Source organism: Anolis carolinensis, chromosome 2 (genome assembly GCF_035594765.1).
Source record: "Anolis carolinensis isolate JA03-04 chromosome 2, rAnoCar3.1.pri, whole genome shotgun sequence".
NCBI lineage: Eukaryota > Metazoa > Chordata > Lepidosauria > Squamata > Dactyloidae > Anolis > Anolis carolinensis.
This window is the reverse complement of record NC_085842.1, coordinates 7,341,144-7,366,262: the sequence shown is the minus strand read 5'-3', so window position 1 is coordinate 7,366,262 and position 25,119 is coordinate 7,341,144. Positions and strand designations below refer to the sequence as shown.

Below are 25,119 nucleotides of genomic sequence, written 5' to 3'. Positions count from 1 at the left end.
CCGCCCACGTCACCCCGGACCGGAAGAGGCGACGCTTCGTATTTCCTCCTTCCCTCTAGGAATCCCTCTCGTTTGCTTTAACCCTTCAGGGGCGGAAGGAGAGGCAGCCGCATTCTCCTCAGCAGGAGAGAAGGACGGATTAGGTCTGAAGGAGGCCTCGCCTCTCATCAAGCCATTCCTACTGGCCTCGAAGTCTCCAATCAAGATGCTGTTGGGAGTTTATTACAAAATGAATGGAGTGATACCCACGGGATGCGCCGGTAATACCGCATTATGCACATATACCAGTGGTTCTCAACCTGTGGATTCCCAGATGTTTTGGCCTACAACTCCCAGAAATCCTAACAGCTGGTAAACTGGCGAGGATTTCTGGGAGTTGTAGGCCAGAACACCTGGGGACCCACAGGTTGAGAACCACTGACATTGTTTGATGATTGATGAGCAACATTTATATCCCACCCATCACACCCCAAAGGGGACTCAGGGCGGCTTACAAATTATATGTACATATTATATTATTAGCCTAGCACAATATCTAGTAGAGTCTCACTTATCCAACATTCACTTATCCAACTTTCCGGATTATCCAACGCATTTTTGTGTCATGCAGCCAGATCCCAGGGCTGAATTTCCAAGCCCTGAATCTGACTTCATAACATAAACATGCGAGCACCTGGCGGGAGAAGATAAAATGAGCCTGGGAACTCAGGGGTGAAAGTATAAACAATTATAATTGCTGTAGTGTGGGGGGGATAGAAACCTTGGTGGAAATGTGATCCAGAAGGTGGGGTTTGATGATGATATTTGCGTGTGATATTACGTTGCATCAGAAGTGATAAAATTAGATGTATGTAAACATTAGGTCATTCTCGACTTTTCCAAAGTCATGTATTCTTCAATAAAGATTGTGTTTGAGAGCAGCTGTCTTTGATCTGCGTTCAGACTGGTCCTTTGAAGTAAGCCTGACACTAAAGTCGAGAATCCCATTTCTCACCCTCCTGCGGAATTCGCAGTGAAGTGATAATGAGCGAGGAAGAAGATCAAAGCCCAAATGAGGCAGAGAGGCCTTTGCAAGGGGCCCGACCGAAGAGAGAAGAGACGCTGCAAGCCATAGCTTCCTCTACGGGGTACCCCAAGCCGAACGGCGTGACCCAGAGAATTCCCAGGCTCGGAAGAGGCGTCTCTGCGGCTGCAGAAACCAGTTGGGGATCTGGAGGAAGTATGCCGGAGACCGTGGCCCTGCGGTTATCCATCCTGGAAACTAATTTATCCAGGCTGTCGGAAACCGTGGGGAGATTGGTGCCATTATTGGAAGAGAATCTCCAGAAGGAGGCCAGCCGATATGGCGCCGAGAGAGAACCAAGCAAAGAAGGAGATTGGAGCCAGAGGGGCCAGCGGGCGTCAACGCAGAGCCCCGTGGCGGCAAGGGACGAGGGAGATGAGGAATACTGGCAGGAGCTGCAGTTCCGGGACAGAATGGCGCGAGAAGTGGAGCGTCAGCGAGCCCTGGGGACCCTGAGGCCGCCGTCTCCAACAGAGCTCCCAACCCCCCGAATGGGCGTCGGGGTGGAAAGGCCACTGGGGCCAGGGATCGGGTCCAGTGGATTCGCAGACGAAGGCGGAGAGGAGCGGGGGGTCCAGGAAGAGGAGGAGGATGTGCCGTACGACGAGGAAAGGCGAGATGAGGGGGCTACAGCTAGGCCAGTATGCGGATGGGCGGAAGAGCCGACAGCGGCGGCAGACTTCCAGGAGCCGCGCAGAATGACCACCGGAGTGGGGCGCGGCGTGTTCCAAGGAGCCGCCCGAGGAAACCTGATGCAACCCTTCCCCATGCCGCCCAGACAACATCAAAGGGCTGCAGAATGGATGCCTAGAAGGGAAGATCTCAAGCTGGAATACGGAGGGGAATCAGATGAACTGAACTTTTTTCTAATTAGCATTAGAGGATACATGGAAGACAACGCACACACATTTCCCTCCGAAGCAAGCAGGGTTCGAGCCATCGGCAACACACTAAAGCGAGGAGCGGCCAGCTGGTATGTGCAATTGCATGCCAGACGCGACCCATGCCTGAGGTCAGTGCCCCGCTTCCTCGCCGCACTGGAGAACCGGTTCAGAGACCGGCTAGAGCAATTGAGGGCTCGAGACCAGCTGAAAGGAATAAAACAGAGGGACAAAACGGTGCCCGAGTACGCAGAGGAATTCCTCCACCTCGCGGAAAGGGTACCGGAGTGGTCTGAAGTAACCAAAGTGGAACTATTTAAAGAGGGACTACGCCCCGAGATTTTCAGCTGGGCAGCGCACAGAGACGACCCCGAGACGCTCCAGGGATGGATTCAACTAGCGGGGCGCGTCGAATCCACCCTGGCCCAAGTAAAGCGCTTCAGGAGCAGCAGCGGCCAGCAAAGACCGGTGGCGAGAGGTCGAGGAGAAACGAGGAAGCAAGAAAGACCCGGAGGGAGGCCGGGGATTCCCTCCAGAGGAGACGACAACAAACCTAAACCGGGATGCTTTGTATGTGGGAAGACGGGCCACCGAGCAGCGGAATGCTGGGCCCGGAAGGGGGAGCCGCCAAAAGCCCCAAAGCCCAAGCCAGCAACCGGGAGGCGTGCGGAGGAGGAGGTGCAGGCCCCAGAATCTTCGGAAAGATTGGTGAGTCGGGACAAACGCATGATAGTAGTACCAATTTGCCTCTCGGGGCTAGAAAATCGGGCCACCTGCAAGGCGTTTGTAGACTGCGGGTGTTCTAGGAACATTATAACCCCAGAATTAGCAGGAGCGCTGAAATGCCAGCAGATGGCACTTGACTCCCCAATTGCATTTTCGCAGCTAGATGGATCAGTCGCTGCTGGGGAAGTATCTACAAAGGAATTACGGGGAGTTCCATGCAAAATAGGCAAATGGGAAGGAAGAATATCCTTTGTGATAGCCCCTATTGCCACATACCATGTAATATTGGGGATACCATGGCTCGAACAAGCAAATCCTGAAGTAGATTGGAGAGGAAAAAGCTTAGCATTTAAAGAACAGCAGATGCAATGGGAGATAAGCAAAATTGCAGAAGAGGAGGACGAGGAAGACGAAGCAGGGGAAATAGACCCACAGCTATTGCCACCTGAATACAGAGACTTTGCGGATGTTTTCAATCAGAAAGAGGCCAGTAAATTGCCTCCCAAAAGAAATATAGAAGTAGGGATTGAAATAACCCCAGGAGCAGACTTACCAAAACCAAAAGTGTATCCCATGTCTGTGCAGGAGAAGGAGGAATTGAGAAAATACATCGATAAAAACCTGGCTCGAGGCTTCATTAAGCCATCTAATTCTCCTCTCGGGGCTCCAGTGTTATTTAGGAGAAAGAAAGACAATTCCCTAAGATTGTGCATTGATTATCGAAATTTAAACGCAATTACCAAGGACAATAAATACCCTATGCCCTTAGTCAAGGATTTAATTACCGTATTGAAGAAAGGGAGCATATTTACTAAACTGGATTTAATTGAAGCGTATCATAAATTAAGGATCAAACCGGAGGATACTTGGAAAACCGCATTTTCCTGCGCATTCGGCCATTTTGAATACGAAATTTTGCCTTTCGGGTTAAAAAATGGAAGCGGCTGCTTTATGCAGCTTATAAATGAAATACTACACCCGTTATTGTACAGAGGGGTGTTCATATTCCTTGATGATATCTTGATCATTTCTGAAGATAAGGAAAAGCACGTAAAATTGGTCCGGGAAGTTTTGCAGAGACTAAGAGAAGCAAAGCTGTACGCAAAACTGTCCAAATGTGAATTTAATAAAACTCAAATTGACTTTCTGGGATATCGGATGTCTCCAGAAGGGTTAGCTATGGATCCAGCTAAAGTAGCAGATGTGAAAGAATGGGGAGTGCCTCAAACAAGGAGGCAATTACAATCATTTCTGGGGTTTGCAAATTTTTACAGACCCTTCATAAAAGGCTTTGCACAAATAACCGCACCCCTTACAGAACTTTTAAAAACAAAAGGGAAAGGGGAGACAGCAAAAGTGAAAGCTCCCGGCGCCAAACTGAGTTGGACGCCAGAATGCCAAAAGGCATTCGAGACCTTAAAAGAATGCTTCACTGAAGGACCCATCCTAAAACACCCTGATATCAGGAGCCCTTTCATAATCCATTGCGATGCCTCAGACTGTGCATACGGGGCAGTGCTATTGCAAAAGGATCAAAATGGGAACTTAAAACCCTGTGGATATTTGTCACGGAAGTTCAGCGAAACTGAAAAAAGTTGGCCAATATGGGAAAAAGAGGCATTAGCCATATTAAAAGCCTTAGAATGCTGGCGACACTTCCTCGAAGGAAGCGGAATCCCATTCGAAATTTGGTCTGACCATAAGAATCTCCAGTATTTAAAGTCTCCTAGAAAATTGTCCCCCAAACAAATCAGATGGGCGCAATACTTCAGCAGATTCGATTTCCAATTAAAGTTTTTTCAAGGGAAACAGAATGTCTTGGCAGATGCTCTTTCACGCATGCCTCAACACGAAGGCCTAACCACAGCAAAGGAGGGGACAATATTCTCTGACAAACAATGGGGCTTAGCTGTCAGGACAAGAGCACAAACCCAAAAGGAGGACACGGCTTTTGTCGAACTCGGCGGGGAAGATAGCTGGGGAAATGAACTAAAACAGTCTTATAAAGGAGATCAATGGATCGCGTCCAACGCAGAAAAGGGGGACCAGAAGGGGGGATTTTGGTTTGTAAACAAGAAACTGTATATCCCAGCAATATTAAGGATTAAGATTCTGCATCGTTTTCACAACAACCAGAGCGCTGGTCATACAGGAATTACCAAAACAACAAAGGCAATAGCAAAACATTGTTGGTGGCCAGGAATGAGGAAGGACATAAAGAATCATGTTGTCCAATGTGATGATTGTGCCAGAAATAAATCGGGAGGAGGGAAGCCTATGGGATTGTTACAGACAGTAGCGGAACCTACCAGGCCTTGGGAATGTGTAGCTATGGACTTTGTGGGAGAACTGCCAGTCAGCAAAGGACATCGTTATATTTGGACAGTATTAGACCTGTTTTCTAAACAGGCCCACTTTATAGCACTGACGAAGCTACCATCGGCTGAGAAACTAGCTGAATTGTACATAAACCATATTTACAAATTACATGGATGTCCAAGTAGAGTAGTCAGTGACAGAGGAGTACAATTCACAGCAAAATTTTGGGAAAAATTCTTGGAAATGCTAGGAGCAGAAAGGAGTTTAAGTTCTGCTTTTCACCCCATGACAAACGGGGCGGTAGAACGTACTCAGCAAACGCTTGGGCAGTTCCTTCGAATGTACTCTAACATGAGACAAAATGACTGGTCTAGGTGGTTGGCGTTTGCGGAACTAGCCTTTAATTCAACTATACATTCAGCAACAAATAAAACCCCCTTTGAAGTAGTTTACGGGTATGAAATACAACCTTTACCCCAATTGCCGAGGTGGACAGAAAATGAAGGAACAGAGGCAGGGAAATGGAAAACGCAAATGATGGAATGTTGGAATCAAGTGACTGCATCGTTAAAAGAAGCACACAAAAAGTATAAAACGTTCGCAGACAGAAAGAGGGTGGAAGGCGATAAATTAGATAAAGGAGATCTAGTGTGGTTAAGTACCCAAAACATCAAATTGGGGTTACCTTCAAGAAAACTGGGCCCCAAATATATTGGACCATTCAGAATACAGGGTGTTATCAATGAAGTGACTTTCCAATTGGCATTGCCAAAAAGTTTAGGGAAAATACACCCAGTCTTCCATCGCAGCTTGCTGAAAAAATATATGGGGACTTTAGACAAAATAGACCCATAGAGTTATTGGTTGATTTGTTTCAGGACTATGGTGAAAGAAGAACCGAAGAGGAGGACGAAGAAAACGGGGGCGCCATGTCATGCAGCCAGATCCCAGGGCTGAATTTCCAAGCCCTGAATCTGACTTCATAACATAAACATGCGAGCACCTGGCGGGAGAAGATAAAATGAGCCTGGGAACTCAGGGGTGAAAGTATAAACAATTATAATTGCTGTAGTGTGGGGGGGATAGAAACCTTGGTGGAAATGTGATCCAGAAGGTGGGGTTTGATGATGATATTTGCGTGTGATATTACGTTGCATCAGAAGTGATAAAATTAGATGTATGTAAACATTAGGTCATTCTCGACTTTTCCAAAGTCATGTATTCTTCAATAAAGATTGTGTTTGAGAGCAGCTGTCTTTGATCTGCGTTCAGACTGGTCCTTTGAAGTAAGCCTGACATTTTTGTAGTCAGTGTTTTCACTACATCATGATATTTTGGTACTAAATTCGTAAATACAGTAATTACAACATAGCATCGCTGTGTATTGAGCTACTTTTTCTGTCAAATTTGTTGTTAAACATGATGTTTTGGTGCTTAATTTGTAAAACCATAACCTAATTTGATGTTTAATCTCTTCTTATTATCCAAGATATTCGCTTATCCAAGGTTCTGCTGGCACATTTAGCTTGGATAAGTGAGACTCTACTGTACCACTGGTTCTCATTCTTTAATTCCTCCTTATTATCCAAGATATTCGCTTATCCAAGTTTCTGCCAGCCCATTTAGCTTGGATAAGTGAGACTTTACTGTACCAGTGGTTCTCAACCTGTGGGTCCCCAGATGTTTTGGCCTTCAACTTCCAGAAATGCTAACACTGACATTTATTTGTTTATTTATTTATTAGTGACATATCCCGCCCTTCTCACCCCGAAGGGGACTCGGGGCGGCTTACAACTATATGTACATACAATATATATTACAACGTTATTAGTAATATTACATGTAATATAAATATACTGATATAATAGTGTATTATTATTATATTGTTTTTACATTATAATATTATCAATATTATATGTATATACAATATAAGTATTATATATTACTATATTGTACTATACCACTATATTGCAATATTATTAGTAATATTACATGTAATATAAATATACAGTTATAATAGTGTATTATTATTATTATTATATTGTATTACATTATAATATTATCAATATTATATGTATATACAATATAAGTATTATATATTACTATATTGCACTATACCACTATATTGCAACATTATTAGTAATATTATATGTAATATTAATATACAATTATAATAGTGTATGATTATTATTATTATATTGTATTGCATTATAATATAATGAATATATGTATATACAATATAAGAATTATATATTACTATATTGTACTATACCACTATATTGCAATATTATTAGCAATATTAAATGTAATATAAATATACAATTATAATAGTGTATTATTATAATATTGTATTACATTATAATATTATCAATATTATATGAATATACAATATAAGTATTATATATTACTATATTGTACTATACTACTATATTGCAATATTATTAGTAATATTACATGTAATATAAACATAGTTATAATAGTGTATATTATTATATTGTATTACATTATAATATTATCAATATTATATGTATATACAATATATTATATTATTAGTATAGCATAATACGAGTATTACAGATTGTTATATTGACATGGTGGGATGATGTTGGACATGGTGGAATATACAAAGGTGCCCACAATCTGCTCTGGTATATGCAAATCAAAGTTTGTTTGTGTATTTGTTTCATTTACAAAAGATCGTATGTGGATTGATGATTATGATTATTATTATCTTTATTAGTCCTGTTCTATTATCTGGGCAGAGGCCCTTTTTGTTGTTGTTGTTCATTTTATTATTATTAATAGTATTCGTAATACAGTAGAGTCCCACTTATCCAACGTCCTGTATTATCCAATGCAGTCTGCCTTCCGCCCGGATCCACAGCCGTTTCTCTAGACAGCAACCAACACTCCCATTAACAACACAAGTGCAGCCACACACCCCAAACAAGTGGCACTTGTTGTAAAGCATGATGTTTTGGTGATTAATTTGTAAAATCATAACCTAATTTCACGTTTAATAGGCTTTTCCTTGGTCCCTCCTTATTATCCAATATTTTCGCTTATCCAACATTCTGCCGGCCCGTTTATGTTGGATAAGTGACACTCTACTGTAGATACATTCCAACGGTCATTCAGGAGTGAAAGAGGAAGGGATTTCCCTCAGCCAATTCTAAGCTCATTTTATTATTATTAGTATTATTAGTAGTAGTATTCCAAGTTGCACGGAGGCCGCAAGATAAATGCTCCACCTCTACAGTATTCTTGTTGCTATTATTATTGTTGTTGTTCTTGTTGTTACAGTATTACGTATTATTCTTACTGGTTGAGAAAATAGTGGGGAGAGTGTTGTTGCTTTCATTATTCTTAACAACAATATTAATGTTAATATCATTCATTAGGCTGCTTCCCGCTCCAGCTTGAGTCCTTCAGTGGAAAGGTGGCACCAAATTCTTCAGTACAGTCCATGTGAGCTCCCTGTAGCTGCCTCTAGGAAGGAGCATAACTATAACTGGTCTTCAGCCACCTGCAGACACACCCCCAAGAAACCAGAATGGGAGGACCATCATCCTCGGCCTACTAGGAATTGCCTAAGTAAGTAAGTATAACTATAGCAGGAAGGGGCGGGAACAAGGCCAAGAGTGACAGCTGGTCATACCTGAGACAGGCAGATATCACCCTCTCGGATGGAGGAACCACCCTGTATACACTTCACTAGTTGTGCCACCTTGATACCTCCTTGGTGCAGCCCTGTGAGTGTTACAGAATGATTGGAAGGCCAAGCTGCTTCTACCCTCCATGGAAGGCGAAAGAAGAAGGCAGGGAATGATTAAGGGCTGGGCAGTGGAAAGAGAGGGGACACCAATCATCTTGATGTGATGGAATCTATCCAACTCTAAAAAGGGCTCTTTGGGAACAGGTGAAAGACCAAGATGCCCATGAATGCAGTGAGCCCCAAATTGGGAGAAAGGCTTGATCTTGTTCGAGCTCAGCACAAAGGAGGATTCTTTGTAGGAGCCATGCGGAAGGAACCGGGGAAGGAGGAGTGGGATTCGGGCGCACAAGACTTCAGGCTGTTCACCTATAAGGAGACTTTGGGGCCCCGAGAGGTGTGCAGCCGCCTCCACTCTCTCTGCCGCCTGTGGCTGAAGCCCGAGCGACACTCCAAGGTGGAGATGCTGGACCTGGTGCTCCTGGAGCAGTTCCTGGCCGTCCTTCCTGCGGAGATGGAGCGCTGGGTGAGGGAATGTGGGGCAGAGACCAGTTCCCAGGCCGTGGCTTTGGCTGAAGGATTCCTCCTGAGTCGGGCAGAAGAAAAGAAATTCAAAGAGCAGCAGGTGAGTGGATTGCCTCCAAGACATTTCAGAAGGTGAGATATATTTGTTTGCAAGGATACGGAAAATGCGGTTTAATTCTGATACGACATAGGAGCTCCTCATCAATCAAAAAAGAAATCAAGAAAAACGAACACGGGGCCTTCCCACGCAGCTGAATAAAATCCCACATTATCTGCTTTGAAATGGGATATATGGCAGTGTGGACTCAGATATTCCAGTTCAAAGCAGATATTGTGCGATTTTCTGCCTTGATATTCTGGGTTATATGGCTGTGTAGAAGGGCCTGTAGTCTCTGGTGAATGGATTTAAACTCCCCCTGAAGACATGGTTTGCTGTCTCAGTATACTCCTGCATTCAGCCCTAAACCAGATGCTCAGTTTTCTGGTTGGCCAGCAGTGCATTTGCTCAGTTAAAAGTTGGATGCAACTGAATCTGTTCCTGCAGGGTTTGATGTGGCCAGGTGACATATACCCTAGTCACTTTCTGCCTGAATGGCTGTAATATGCTATACTTTGACAAGCTAGACTAGGCATACCAGGTGTTTTGGACTTCGACTCTCAAAATTCCTAACAGCCGGGAGTTGAAGTCCAAAACACCTGGATGGCCAAAGTTTTCCCATGCCTGAGCTAGAGCATGTATGGAGACGGCGACTATAATGTGGTTGTGGTTCCGATAACGCATCCCAGGTTCTTCCCATTTAGCATAGAAACTCATCTAACTGAGATATATTGAATCATAGAATCACAGAGTTGGAAGAGACCTCATGGGCCATCCAGTCCAACCCCCTGCCAAGAAGCAGGAAATCGCATTCAAACCACCATTCAAAGAAATATTGATATTGGAAAACTCCCCACTGCTTTCCTCCTTTTACTGGAAACCATGCAAAGTAGTCCACCAGACTTTGTCCTTTTCTTAATTTTCTTTTTCCTTCTTGTCCTTGGTGCAGGACATCTTTGTGAAAGAGAAGGCTGAGGGGAAGAACAAGTGGGCCACGCAAGATAGTAACAGAGCATCCAACTCAGTGGGTAAGGATTCCTCCTGGGTCTGCCCCAAATAGTTGAGTTGTGTGCATTGCAGTGCTTTCATGCTGTTGACACATCCTCCCTAGCCCTTTGACATTCCATATGTATTTGGTGGTTTGGCATTCTCACCCCAGACAGACAGACAGACAGACAGGGGACCTCATCATACTAAGGCAACTACCCACTTGAAATTCTTTGGCTGCCTCCTTCCTGCGGAATTCTGGAATTTGTTGTTTAATGAGGTCTAGGACCTTTCTGACTGAACAGTTTAAAGGCCCATCCCTAAACAACTAGCCCTAGAATTCTGTAGGAGGCAGACACAAGGTTTAAAGTGGATAATTCCTTTAGTGTGAAGAGGTCTGCAGAGCCTTTTCCCAGCTCCTGCTCTCTTCCTCTGCATGGAAGAGCTTGGTATCTGGGCCCTATCACTGTACGAGAACAAGGGAACCATCCTTCTCTTCCAACCTCTTACTTTATGAAAGCATAACAAGTGGGCTTTCTAATTGTACAGTTGGCCTTCCACATTTGTGCATTTGACTTTTGTGGATTTGATTATTCACAGATATGGTTAAAATGTTCTCTCTAGGAATCTCTGGGTCCTGTAATGACTCTCTGGAAGTTGACCACAAGATTATGATGGAAGCTTTGGGACTTCTAGGGATAACACTTCTCTAGTGATCTCTAGAACTTCCAGTGGGATTCTGTAGTCAGTTTCCAATAGCCTTTGAAGGAGCTAGAAGTGCATAGAAATTCCTAGAGAGGTATTATCTCAGGTGAAAAAAGAGCCAGGTTTTTCATTTGTGTCTTTTCACTGTACTCTTCCTTATGCACAGCTTTGAAAGCTGGTTCCTTTTTAACTTGTGGTTGTGTTTTGAATGTTAGACTAGGAATCCTGGAGAACAGGGTACAAATTCCCACTCAGCCATACAAACCCACTGAGTGATCGTGGGGAAGTCACAGTTTTTCTGCCTCATAGCAAGATGTGACAAATCTCTGAATGAAACCCATGCCAAGAGAACCCCATTATAGGCTCACATCATGGTTGCCATAAGCTCGAAATAGCTTTACATCCACAACACTAGCAGGGGAATGCAACGATGTGGGGCAACTTGGGAAATGCCAGCCACTCCACTCCCTTCCCCTTTCTCAGCCTCACTGCTTCTTCTCAGAAGAGTCTGCCAAACATTGACACATGTTCTTCTGTAGCATAAGATTTATAAAGTGGTCAGTGTTGCAGCAGATGATACTCAGCACACAAATGTGGCAGCCCTTTCACCAATATGGCCTTGCATCCTCTTACAGCCTTATGGGTCTCCTGAATGAATTCTAGCCAGTACTCCCAGCTGGTGATCAAATTTCCTATCACAGGGTTCATTCCGCATTAGTCTGGGGTGCTCCTCCCAGAGCAAAGCTGAGAGAAACTGAACTCTGAAAGGTTATATGGCACAGAATTAAAGAAAATCCAAGTTTGCAAGTGTGATCCATATCTTCCTCAATGGTTAGTAAGTCTGTTCTCAGTCTTCCTACCTTTTCCTCAGGTTCAAACTGCCAAGTGAATTTTAGAAAAGTATCAAACAAGACCACTAATACAAGTTAATTGAATTTTAAATGTGTGCCCTTTGTTTAATCTCTGTTTTGTGTATTTTAATATGTATTTTATAGAAATACGTTTTAATATGTGTATTTGTGGTATTTTTTTAATGTGTGTATGCTTTAATTATTCTGTAACCCGCCTCGAGCCATGTGGAGAGGCGGGTAAGAAAGAAACTTGTTGTTGTTAGTATTATTTACTTTTTTTCATATCACTGGATAGCTATTAACATTTGGCCTTGGTGCTGACAGGGATCTAAAGCAGTCACAGCTCTCTCTCCATTTGTTAATTGTTTTTGGATCCCTGCCAAGCTCTGGCTTGCTTTCTTTCTGCTGTCATGTTCTAACTGTTTTTGTGTGCATACTATGGCATTTATCACAGAATATAGACAGGTTGGATCAATTTAGAAAAGGGCAATAAGAATGATAAAAAGTATAAAGAGCAAAACCTATGAGGAAAGCTTGGAGGAGCTGGCCGTGTTGAGTTGGTAAAGAAAAGACTGGGGAGATGACATAAGTGCACCCTTTACATACCTCAAAGAGGAGGCTGCAGGAAAGACAGGACCATAGTTTGAAGTTACAGGAGGGTAGACTTTGATTGATGTCTTCAAGAAAATCCTGGACATTTCCCTGCAATGGATGCTCTAGCTGGACATTGAACAAGGAGTTGGATTTGTGGCCCATGAAGACCCTTCCTACTAAAATATTTTACATGTGTGAATGAGAAATAATGCTCTCTTTTCACCCTGTCTGTTCTCGCAGGAGGTGGAATGAGGACACAGCTTATATGCCCAAGCACATCTTTTCAGTCTGGTTTGAGAACACCTTCTGCAAGACAGGGCGAGGTAAGGCAAGAAGCTCCAGCAATTTAGTTTTCTTGAATGTTGGTGAGACCCAGTACACTCACTGAAAAAGTGTAAACAGTCCAGTTGCAACCTTTATATAAGTACTGTACATTGATTGGAGCTTTTTGAGACCGGTTTCATGACAAACTCAAGAAGATGAAAGACAACTGACAGCATGCCACCTTCAGTATAGGCAAGAATGCAATATTGACGATACTGTTAAGTGTTACCGATAGGGTTATCAAAACTCTCTAAATACAAAGCTATAATTGTGTAAGAACCTAGGTTTCCCACATATCTCTTATCCAAAATGCTCAGGACCAGAAGTGTTTTGGATTCTGGGATTTCATTTTTGATTTTGGAATACTTGCATATACCTAATGAGAGATTTTAGAGATGGGATCGAAGATAAAACACAAAATGCATATATGTTTCATGTACAGCTTATGTGCACAGCCTGAGGGTAATTTTAGAAACAATGTTTTTTAATCATTTCGAGCATGAAACAAAGTTTGTGTTCATTGAACCACCAGAAAGCCAAGTTATCATTGCCTAGATGGAAGATATTCAACCTGTATTCAAAATGCTACCAAATACTGAAGTGGATATAAATATCTGAGAAGTGCAGTTTCTCGATGTGAGATACATTACACTCAGACATTGAAAAATGGAGTGTAAATTGCTATGCTTTAACACTGCAATTCTCTATAAGGACCATATTCAGTGTACTACTAGCAGCATCAATTTGAGATGTATTCCTTTCAAGAATAATCCTCAGCCACCTAATGTCTACAAAAGCGATATGCTTGTCCATGGTGTCCTGAAGTAGTTTAAACAGCTGATTTTAAAGTAGATATAACTGATTTTAATGTTTAATGCTTTAATGTTTAATGTTTCTAATGTTTTGAGTATATTTATAATTATTTTATTATGTCCCAGCAGGGAATGCTTGCTGTATATATGTTGTACTCCGCCCTGAGTCCCCTTTGGGGTGAGAAGGGCGGAATATAAATGTTTTAAATAAATAAATAAATAAATGTAAAGTCTACAGAAGGGATTCCCAAACTGGGGTCCTCGGGTGTTTTGGATTTTAGTTCCCAGAATCTTTGCCCATTAGCCAAAGAGGGTGATGTCCAAGACACCTGGAGGATCAATTCTTGGAAATCACTGATCTGCAGTGGGAAATGCAAACCTAAATAAAATAAATAAATAAATAATAAACCTAGACTCTGAATACCTTTGAAACTGTGCATAGAGTCGAGATAAATGTGATATGTTTATCCTCTCCAACAAATGTGTAACAGCGTAAGTATATTGTTGATGTTGATCTGTCCTCTAGACAGTTCTATTGCTTTCAGTCTGTATAACTGAAATGGCCAAAATGGTGAAAATATAGCTAAATACAAATGAATAGATGTAAAGCAAAGAACAAATCATAGAACCATAGAATCCTAGAGTTGGAAGAGATCACAAAGCCATCCAGTCCAACCCTCTGCCATGCCAGATCCTCAACTAAGAGGTGGGGAACCATGCCCTTTGGAGCCTGTGCCCACTGCACATCTCCCTGGTCTCCAAAGATTATATTTAGTTGCCTTTGATTTCATCAAAGTTGCTCATAGAAGGCATTGCAAAGGTTACTATGTGGGGGACAATTGTTGTTCAAGTACATTGCTCTTTTTTCTGACTCAGGGTTTTCATGTTCAACTTGTGAATAATTGGTCTGTCAATAGGTGAGCTTCCAAGATGTGGCTGTGGATTTCACTGAAGGGGAGTTGGCCCTGCTGGATCCAGGCCAAAGAGTCCTTCACAGAGAGGTGATGGAGGAGAATTGGGGGCTCCTCTCCTCCCCGGGTAAGGCCTCATCTTCCTTTTGGTTGATCAAATCAATGTATAAATTCTGAAGAAAGAAAACCCCTTCTCAGTTCTTTTTCATCTGGAAGTCTGCTGGTTTCTGACTCTCTGGTCCCAGGAAGCTGTTCACAGTTGTATCTTGGTTAAGATCACAGTATTGTTTTTTCATTACATTTGTAGATTTGACTTTTGCAGATTTGATTTTTCACAGATTTGATTGTTCTCTCTAGCAAACTCTAGATCCTCCAGTGCAAATCTAGAGTCAGGTTCCAGTGGAAGTTGTACGTAGTCAAGCTGCAGGACCTAGAGATTCTTAGAGAGGTATTCCCTTCACTAAAAAGATAGCATTTTCTGATTTATGTTTTTCCACCTTCACAGGGGTCTTGTGCCCCTAACCCCAGTGAACGTGGAGGGATGATGATGATGATGATGATGATGATGATGATGATAATAATAATAATAATAATAATAATAATAATAATAATAATAATAATAATAATTTTATTCTTATATCCCGCCCCATCTCCCCGGAGGGACTCGGGGCGGCTTACGTGGGGCCATGCCCAGACACGACAGCACAAATCAGATAAAACATTAAACCGAGCAGTAAAACTTCAACATGATTAAAAACAGTCATAAAAGTCAATATACACAATAATATTAAAATCCCGATTTGGGTCAAAAGATCCAGGCCAAGGTGCAAAGCAATATCAAGTTATCAGGGAGGAATAATTATACAGCAGGTGTAATACTTAAGGTGCTGAATGAATCCTAAAAACAATCCAGAGGGTCTACTGCTTAATAGGTAAATAACATGATCCCACAAGGATCAGTCAACAAAGGCCTTCTGGAATAGCCAAGTTTTCAGGCTCTTCTTGAAAGAAAGTAGGGTAGGGGCCTGCCTAATCTCCCTGGGGAGCGAGTTCCACAGCCGGGGGGCCACGGCGGAGAAGGTCCTCTCCCTCGTCCCCACCAACCGCAACTGCGAAGTTGGTGGAAGCGAGAGGAGGGCCTCCCCCGACGAGCGAAGAGGTCGTGCGGGTTCATAGGGGGAAATGCGGTCTCGAAGGTAGGTGGGTCCCAAACCGTTAAGGGCTTTGTAGGTGATGCAGACTGCAGACTAGGACACGGAACAATGGCTTCAAACTACAGGAAAGGAGATTCCACCTGAACATCAGGAAGAACTTCCTCACTGTGAGGGCTGTTCGGCAGTGGAACTCTCTCCCCCGGGCCGAGGTGGAGGCTCCTTCTTTGGAGGCTTTTAAGCAGAAGCTGGATGGCCATCTGTCGGGGGTACTTTGAATGCAATTTCCTGCTTCTTAGCAGGGGGTTGAACTGGATGGCCCATGAGGTCTCTTCCAACTCTACTATTCTATGATTCTATGATAACCTGCACCTTGAATTGGGCTCGGAAAATAAATGGCAGCCAGTGGAGCTCTTTAAACAGCGGCGTTGAGCGCGCCCTGTAATCTGCCCCAGTTAGAAACCTGGCTGCCGATCGTTGTACTAGTTGTAGTTTCCGAGCCGTCTTCAAAGGCAGCCCCACGTAGAGCGCATTGCAGTAATCCAGTCTAGAGGTAACTAAGGCATGGACCACCATGGTCAGATCTGACTTCTCGAGGTATGGTCGCAGCTGGCGCACAAGTTTTAGTTGTGCAAAGGCCCTCCCAGCCACGGCCGACACCTGGGCCTCAAGTGTCAGCGCAGAGTCCAGGAGGACCCCCAAGCTGCGGACCTGCGCCTTCAGGGGGAGTGCGACCCCATCAAGCACAGGTTGCCACCCAATACCCCAATCAGACATACGACTGACCTGGAGGACCTATGTCTTGTCAGGATTGAGCTTCAGCTTGTTCGCCCTCATCCAGGCCAATACAGCGGCCAGACACTGGTCCAGTATCCGAGGGGCTTCCTTCGAATTAGGTGGAAAGGAGTAGTAGAGTTGGGTGTCATCCGCGTAGAGATGGCACCGCACTCCAAAACTCCGGATGACCTCACCCAGCGGTTTCATGTAGATATTAAAAAGCATGGGGGACAAAATGGAACCTTGCGGGACCCCACAGGTCAATGGCCAGGGGTCCGAGCAGGTGTCCCCCAGCTTCACCAACTGGGAATGGCCCTCTAGGAAGGACTGGAGCCACTGCAATGCAGTGCCCCCAAGGCCCATCCCAGAGAGCCGTTCCAGAAGGATACCATGGTCGATGGTATCGAAAGCCGCTAAGATGTCCAAGAGAACCAGCAGGGTCACACTCCCCCTGTCCAGCTCTCTGCGGAGGTCATCCACCAAGGCGACCAAAGCCGTCTCGGTACTGTGGCCAGGTCTGAAACCAGACTGCGATTGGTCCAGAAAATCCGTATCTTCCAAGAATCCCTGGAGCTGGGAAGCAACCACCCGCTCCAAGACCTTGCCCAAGAATGGAAGGTTAGAGATTGGTCTGTAGTTACTGAGGTTAGCCGGATCCAAGGAGGCTTTCTTCAAAACAGGCCTCACCACAGCTTGTTTTAGGCCAGATGATATCCAGATGTTCTGCTAGATACAGACCACTACAGTTGTTGGTATCCTAATCGAGATAATCTTCCCAGAAGGTCTGCTTTGAACACTTCTCCAACTGTACTGTGGCTACATTTGACTGGTGTGGAAAACAGAGCCAAAGCCAAAGGTTTTCCTGCCACATTTTACAGCCCCTTCCACTGGGTCAGTGAGTTCAGTTGTTTGTGCTTTGTCACCTAACAGACAAAAATGAGCCACTGGAGGGAGTAGCTCCCACTATTTCCCTAATAAGATAAAAATTTAGTCCTGCCTGTAATGCTGATATCAACCCTTGATTATCTCTTCTTTCCACAGAGGGATAAGAACTCACAAAAATATTTTCCTTGTTAGAGACCAAAGTGTTCTGCTCTCCATAAGAGAACATGAACAGGCAGCCTCCAATGTTACGTATTACTGATGCATTTATTGCCTTATGTCTCAAATATAAGTATATTTGGCTCCTTTTCTGTATCCATGGATTCAGCTACTCATAACTTGAAAATATCCCCCTGAAAATTCCTCAAAGTAAACCATTTTATATGAAGGCACTACATTACTGTGCCTTTGCATATCATGGGACTTGACCACACACAGGTTTCATATCTATGAGTTGGGGCAGGGGGTCCTAGAATCAAATTCCACTATTTTCATCTGGATGCACTCCCAATACCAGCAAGATTTTTCTAACTATTAGATCCCACTTTGAGAGAAGGGCAGGATATAAATTCAATAAATATGTAAATGAATAAAATTGCAGTTGGAACATTAAAAGAAAAAGTGTTTCACAATATGCAGAGCCCGAAACTGTTTCCTTGAACATGGGATCTATTTGTTGGGTCGATAATTCTGTAAATACGTTGGCCATAGAAACAATAGAATTCAGGCTCTGGTGTTATATTTACTAGACCAGTGGTTCTCAACCTGTGAGTCCCCAGGTGTTTTGAGTTACAACTCCCAGAAATCCCAGCCAGTTTACCACCTGTTAGGCCAAAACATCTGGGGACCCACAGGTTGAGAACCACTGTACTAGACCACAAAGCTACAAAGACCATCACATTAACTCAAATTTATTGAGTATTCTTTACAGCCTTTATTCGGTCTCTAGATGCTGTGAAATTTATTTTGCAAAGAGCATTTGAATGCATATCCTGGCTTTACTTGGTGGGTTTAGCAGCTGGGGGTTGAGCCTCAGTCTCCAGGTTATAGCACCATTTCCTGTGCAGTATTGATCCTGGATGAATGCCCGCCAGCACAGCATGAGAAGGTTGATTTGTTTATGATCAGAAACAAACCAGACATTGACTGCTCACAGCAGTAGACGAAAGGGCCAAAAACTGAAATGTTTGAGGGAATAATGAGGCTTCAGTTCATACAATTTCAAAATCTTTAGGGCAATCAGATTTCAAGGAAGGGTCTGACTGTGGGGCTCAACACACCTAATCCCTTAGAGAGTGAAGAGCAGGGTTAATATGCCTTTGCTTGGTGTTCCGTCACACCCAGGCACCCTTTGGTTGAAATTAAGATGTGCTCCTTTCTTTGCCGGGTGGACTGTGGGGGCCTTAGCTTGAAGCTCAGGAGACCCAACACAAAGGCCACTCCAAATTGAACATCAAACAAGATTTTTATTTTCTCAAAGTTCTTGACAGGCTTGGCACAATTTGTTGAGGTTACAAATACAAACAGTCAACTTATAAAATCATGCAGATGTTTCCTTTGTACCTTTCCCTTTGGCTGCTGGGTTAACTTCTTCCAAAGGTGGATAGATCCTGGGATGCTCTTTACCCTAACCCTGAGTTGCTAAATCAGAAAGAGCAGGTCTTTCCCTGTCTAAACTCAAAACTAGCTTGGAGATGAAGTAGTTAGAGCTTCTTCCAATGGCAGAGAAATCCTGGGATATTCTCTGCCCTAGTGCTGAGTTGCTATTTTAGAAAGAGCAGGTCTTTCCCTATCTAAACTCAGAACTAGTTTTAAAGGCAAGAGGTTAGTACTTACTATGGCTTGTCTGAGCTGGCCTGGCTTGACCACACAAGCACATCTGAGTTCTTTTCTCTATTTTGTAGAAGGCAAAAAGGGCTTTTCAAAATGGAGATTTTATCCCCAGGAAAAAGGGGCGGCCCTCAAGATCAAAAAGATACTTTTGCAAGCCGACAACAGCAAGGGCTTTGCAGGCTGGCTACAAACCTCTGTTGATGGTTAACTATCAGGGTGTTGCTGAGTCTGTAGCAACCCTGAAAGAAACGCAAAAAGGGTGCTATTTCCTACAACTATGGGACAAAGCAAGTCAAACTTCTGGGAGACGGAACACTTGGGTTAGTCACTGATATGGCTGGGCTAGGGCTGTCTTTGAAAAAAACATTTCTTTAGAATTGTGTGTCTTAGGGTAGGTTTATTTTTTATTTATTTATTTATTTACAGTATTTATATTCCGCCCTTCTCACCCCGAAGGGGACTCAGGGCGGATCACATTACACATATAGGCAAACATTCAATGCCTTGACATAGAACAAAGACAGAAGACAAACGCAGGCTCTGAGCTGGCCTCGAACTCATGACCTCTTGGTCAGAGTGATTGGTCTCAGCTGGCTGCAGCTGGCTGCTCACCAGCTTGCGCCACAGCCTGGGCCCAAAATACAGCTCCCAGGACTCCACTGCATTGAGGCATGGCAGTTAATAGGTTAATAGATTCATGTGATTTGACACTATTTTAACTGCCATGCCTCAATGCAGTGGAGTCCTGGGAGCTGTATTTTAGTAAGGCACCAGCACTCTTGGTCAGGGAACGATAAGGATCTTATAAAATGACAATTCCCATAAATCCATAGCATTGAGCCATTGCAGTTTAAGTTATGTCAAAGTGCATTAATTCTACAGTGTAGATACATCCTTAGCTTCAGGGACTTTTCTCCAGAAAAAAACAAGTTGACATACCCAAGATTATATATTCAGAATATTTAATTCCTCCCTGATAGCAATTAAAGGCCTCCTAACAGCACATATACCTGACATTGCCTGAGTGTCAGAAGGGCCGCTGACCCCCTGCCTTCATCCCTTCTTTCTCTTTCCTTCCCCTCATGCCCTTTTTCCTTTCCTTACTTATCTCCTTTTTCTTTCTTTTCCCCTCCTTTGCTTCCTCTGACCTTTCCTTCTCCATTCTCTTCTCTTTCTTTTCCCTTCACTTCTCTTTCTTTTCTCTTCCCTTCTAACCATAAATTGTAGTTAGACAGAAAAGTACCTCAACATATATGTTCAATGTAAGGTGATCTGTCACCTTCCTTATTAAGATATATGAGGTATGAACTTGGGGTGCTCCCTCAATTCAGAATTTGGTCTTAGTGTGGGATATGAATGTATTTCTTTCAGTAAAGTTGAATCCTCAATTCACTATCATGGCTTTCTATTTTTTCCCAGAAATGCTGAGGAAAGAAATCCCTCTTTAATGGAGCTAATGGAGAGAAACTGTGGAGTCCCATTTCTCTCGCAAGTAGCTTCCTCAGTTTGATGCCAGTTGTGGCTTGCTAGTTGTGTGGCCCCTATTTCAGTTTTAGGCTCTGAGCCGTTGTGTTGCTCTTTTCCAGGTGGAAGTGACCGACTGAGTGAGAAGAAAGAAGAACCACGCAGAGCATTGATGCAAAGAGCCCGCTGTAGACAGAGGAATGAGAATAAACTAAAATCTGAATTTCCAAAGAGTGGGAACATTTTTTCTCAGAGTGGTGAGGTTTGTGAAACCTCCCTTGAAGAAATAGCACAGAAAGGAAGACAGAGACATATTTGTCTTGTATGTGGGAGGAGCTTTCGAAGCAAAACAAGCCTGAATCTTCACAGGAGAATTCACACAAGGGAGAACTCTTCCAAAAGAAGTGACTGTGGGAAGGCCTCCAGTTTGCCTTCATCTAGAAGGACTCATACAGGAGAAAAACCATTCAAGTGCTTGAGGTGTGGAAGGAGATTCAAGTGGAAGTCACAATTGATACCACACCAGGAGGCTCACGTAGGAGATAAGCCATTTAAATGTTTGGAGTGTGGAAAGAGCTTCAGTTGGAAGACGAATCTCAGTCGTCACCAAGCATCCCACAGAAGGGAGAAACCATTTCAGTGTCTGGAGTGTGGGAAGAGCTTCAGCTGGAAAATAATCTTCACTAGTCATCGAGCCAGACACTCAGGGGAGAAACCCTTTGAATGCTTGGAATGTGGGAAGGCCTTCAGTTGCAAGGTGGATTTTGCTTCTCATCAAGTCACTCACACAAGGAAGCTGCCGTTTCAGTGCTCAGAGTGTGGGAAAGGCTTCAGCCACAAAGGCAGCCTCAACCGTCACCGAGCATCTCACACCGGGGAGAAAGTATTTAAATGCCCAGAGTGTGGGAAAAGCTTCAATCATGAAATAAGCCTCCTCTGTCATCAAAGAACTCACACCGGGGAGAAACTCTATAAATGTCCTGCGTGTGGGAAAGCCTTCGGTCGGAAGACGAACTTCATTCGTCACCAAGCCACTCACTCTGGGGAGAAGCTGTTCAGATGTTTTGAGTGTGGAAAGACTTTCAATCGGAAGGCAAACCTCACTTGTCACCAAGCAATTCACACTGGGGAGAAGCTGTTTAAATGCTCAGAGTGTGAGAAGAGCTTCAGTTGGAAGACAAATCTCACTCGCCATCAAGCGACTCACACTGGGGAGAAACTGTTTATGTGCCTCAAGTGTGGGAAGAGCTTCAGCCAGAAGACGAACCTTATTCATCACCAAGCGACTCACACTGGGGAAAAACCCTTTAAGTGCTCGCAGTGTGAGAAAACCTTCAGCCAGAAGTCAAACCTGACTTCTCATCAAGTGATTCACACGGGGGAGAAGCGGTTCAAATGCCTTGAGTGTGGGAAAAGCTTCTGTCAGAAGGCCAACCTCGCTTCTCATCAAGCAACTCACACAAGGGAGAAACCCTTTAAATGCCTCGAGTGTGGGAAAAGCTTCGGTCGGAAGAGAAGCCTAGTTTGTCATCTGACAATGCACGCAGATAAGAAATTGTTTAAATGCCTGGAGTGTGGGAAAACCTTCAGCCAGGAGATCAAGTTCACTTTTCATCAAGCGACACACACTGGCGAGAAACTGTTTAAATGTGTTGAATGTGAGAAAAGCTTCAGTCGGAAGACAGACCTCACTCGTCATCAAAGGACTCATAATGGAGAGAAGCCATTCAGGTGCTTTGAGTGCGGGAAGATCTTCAGTCAGAAAACAAACCTCACTTGTCACCAAGCAACTCACACCGGAGAGAAGCCCTTCAAATGCCTGGAATGTGGGAAAAGCTTCAGTCAGAAGACACACCTCGGTCGTCATCAGAGAATTCACACAAAGGTCAAATGGTAGAACTAGTTTTGTACTATTACACTTTCAGTCAGAACTGGGACTTCACGTATTATCGAAGAATTCATACACAGGAGGTACCACTTAAATGCTTGGAGCATAGATAGTGTTTCAGTTATTTCTCACAACTTATGACAGTCACAAGAATCACCATGTAATGGGAACCAAGTCAACGGCTGTTAAGGAGAAAGACCAATGGTACCTAACAGAACTTGGTAACACATCAAAAAGGTATTGGCTGTGTGGCCTGATTAACATCTATTAAAAAGGAAAAAGATGGAGTTCAAAACAAATCCTCATGTAAGCTTAAGTATTTGCTTCTTTGAACAATGATTTGTAATATTAAATATAGGGTGTTTCAAAAAGATGGACCTGATTTGAAATCACTGTATCTCTGTAACTATGAACCACCCATGAATGGAAGTCTTACAACTTCAAAGTGTGAAGCATACAATTTCAAACAATTGCCACTAGTTGCTTCTCCCTGCGCACAAACGGCTCTTGGCCTCAGTCATTTACAAGATGGCAACTACACAACATAAGGCCTAATGACATATTCTCCATCTGCAGAATTATTTTTAGGCTTGTTTCTGGATCAAAATGATTAGTATAACTTGATGACTCATTAAAGAGTGTGAAACTTCTTGTGTAATGGTAACATGTTGCCACCATGAAATATACCGTCTTGAACTTGGGTCCATCGTTTTGAAACAGCCTGCATTTCATTCCTATTCTGCTGTAATGTAATATAAAGATCCCTTTGCCCTTAGTGTTGAAATATGATATTTTTGGTTTATCGGTTCATGGTAGATAATAATTAATTCACAATTAATTTTGTTCAAAATGTAAATAGTAAAAAAAAGATCTATAGATATAGTTACATGTTTCAGTTCAAACAGCTTTTGAATTATAATATTATTATTGCTTGACAATGTAGAAGGCAGCAGGAAAAGAAGAAGACTTTGGAGGCCTCTCATTTATAGGGTTGCTATAAGTTGAACTTGATTTGAGGGCAGTTAATATCAAATTCCATGCTTAAGTAAGAGTGATGTCCCTTACTGTACGTGTCTGAAGAACATCCCTAGACCATCTGCGAAAGGTTGTGTACATAGATGGGAAATATGTCTCTGATATGATGAAACTCCACAAAGAGCATGTAACTGAATAGTTGTACCTTTTTGAACAATAAATATGCAAAAGATTTATAAAGCTGTGTGTTGGTTCGCCTGTCACACAATTGGTTCCCTGTATTCTTTTATTGCTTTTGATTACTCTGATTTTATCTGCTTGGATTTTAATGTATTGTCCATTATTTTATTTTGTGTATCGTTGAAATGTTTTAAGTTTTTGTCAAATATGTTGTGTCGTTGTTTCAGGCTTGTCCCTGTTGTGAGCCGCCCCGAGTCCCTTCGGGGAGATGGGGCGGGATATAAAAATAAAGTTTATTTTTATTTATTTTTATTCACGAATTCCACGTATCCTCTGGGGCAGGCATGGGCCAACTTCAGCCCTCCTTCTAGGAGGGCTTCAACTCCCACAATTCCTATGGTGTTTTGACCTGAAGAGAAGGCCAAGGTTGGCCCATGCCTGGACTGCAGATATACTACAAGAAAAGAGAGAGCTCCCCAGAGTCCTCCAAGAGAATAAATCCTCTCCATCCCAATTCACTCATTTTTTCTAAGATCTTCCCTAGCCAAAGCTGGAAGAGGTTGGACCAAAGGTTAAGACTGATAGACAGAGCTGTATGAAAAAGAAGAGCTGTTCTCTGTTCCCAAGAGGGAGGCTAGGCCTCCCACGTGTAGCTTTGCAAGGCAGTGCTGGAGCTTCGCCAAAACTACAACTCTCAGAGTCCCATACCACTAAGCCATCACCTTCCTTTCCTCCTGTCCAGGAGGAGGTCCATGGAGGCCTGCCTTTCCTTTTATCCTGAAAGAGGTCTATGGAGGGCTTTATTTCTTCCCGTCCAGGAGGTCCATGGAGTCCTTTCTTTCCACCTGGAAGGAGGTCCATGGAGACCTTTCTTTCCTCCCACCTGGAAGGAGGTCCATGGAGGCCTTTCTTTCCTCCCACCCTGAAGGAGGTCCATGGAGGCCTTTCGTTCCTCCCACCCTGAAGGAGGTCCATGGAGACCTTTCTTCCCATCCTGAAGGATCATTAAGGCCTTTCCTTCCTTCCACCTGGAAGGAGGTCCATGGAGGCCTTTCGTTCCTCCCACCCTGAAGGAGGTCCATGGAGGCCTTTCGTTCCTCCCACCCTGAAGGAGGTCCATGGAGGCGTTTCTTTCCTCCCACCCTGAAGGAGGTCCATGGAGGCCTTTCGTTCCTCCCACCCTGAAGGAGGTCCATGGAGACCTTTCTTCCCATCCTGAAGGATCATTAAGGCCTTTCCTTCCTTCCACCTGGAAGGAGGTCCATGGAGGCCTTTCGTTCCTCCCACCCTGAAGGAGGTCCATGGAGGCCTTTCGTTCCTCCCACCCTGAAGGAGGTCCATGGATGCCTTTCTTTCCTCCCACCCTGAAGGAGATCCATGGAGGCCTTTCGTTCCTCCCACCCTGAAGGAGGTCCATGGAGACCTTTCTTCCCATCCTGAAGAAGGATCATTAAGGCCTTTC

At 43.7% G+C, this 25,119-nt stretch overlaps 1 protein-coding gene across 5 annotated transcripts; it reads left to right on the top strand.

Moving 5' to 3' along the window:
• The first annotated feature begins 67 nt into the window (after positions 1-67).
• On the top strand, positions 68-23,717 carry LOC100562185 (oocyte zinc finger protein XlCOF6). 5 transcript variants are annotated; one of them, XM_062972977.1, is made up of 7 exons: positions 68-260; positions 8,391-8,583; positions 9,004-9,326; positions 10,273-10,351; positions 12,701-12,783; positions 14,514-14,634; positions 20,737-23,717. In XM_062972977.1, exons 3-7 carry the CDS (start codon positions 9,009-9,011, stop codon positions 22,509-22,511), a joined length of 2,376 nt encoding a protein of 791 aa, XP_062829047.1. In that variant the 5' UTR covers positions 68-260; positions 8,391-8,583; positions 9,004-9,008; the 3' UTR covers positions 22,512-23,717. The 5 variants fall into 5 exon arrangements, with proteins under 5 accessions (XP_062829047.1, XP_008120748.1, XP_062829046.1 ...); XM_008122541.3 differs by having other exon boundaries at positions 8,909-9,326; XM_062972976.1 differs by having other exon boundaries at positions 8,391-8,587.
• The last annotated feature ends 1,402 nt before the right edge of the window (positions 23,718-25,119 follow it).

Coding starts and splice junctions, on each gene's coding strand:
- LOC100562185 (XM_008122541.3), top strand. CDS start 8,922: ATGCCCATGAATGCAGTGAGCCCCAAATTGGGAGAAAGGCTTGATCTT. Junction 9,327..10,272: donor AGAAATTCAAAGAGCAGCAG/GTGAGTGGATTG, acceptor TCCTTGGTGCAG/GACATCTTTGTGAAAGAGAA. Junction 14,635..20,736: donor GGGGCTCCTCTCCTCCCCGG/GTAAGGCCTCAT, acceptor GCTCTTTTCCAG/GTGGAAGTGACCGACTGAGT.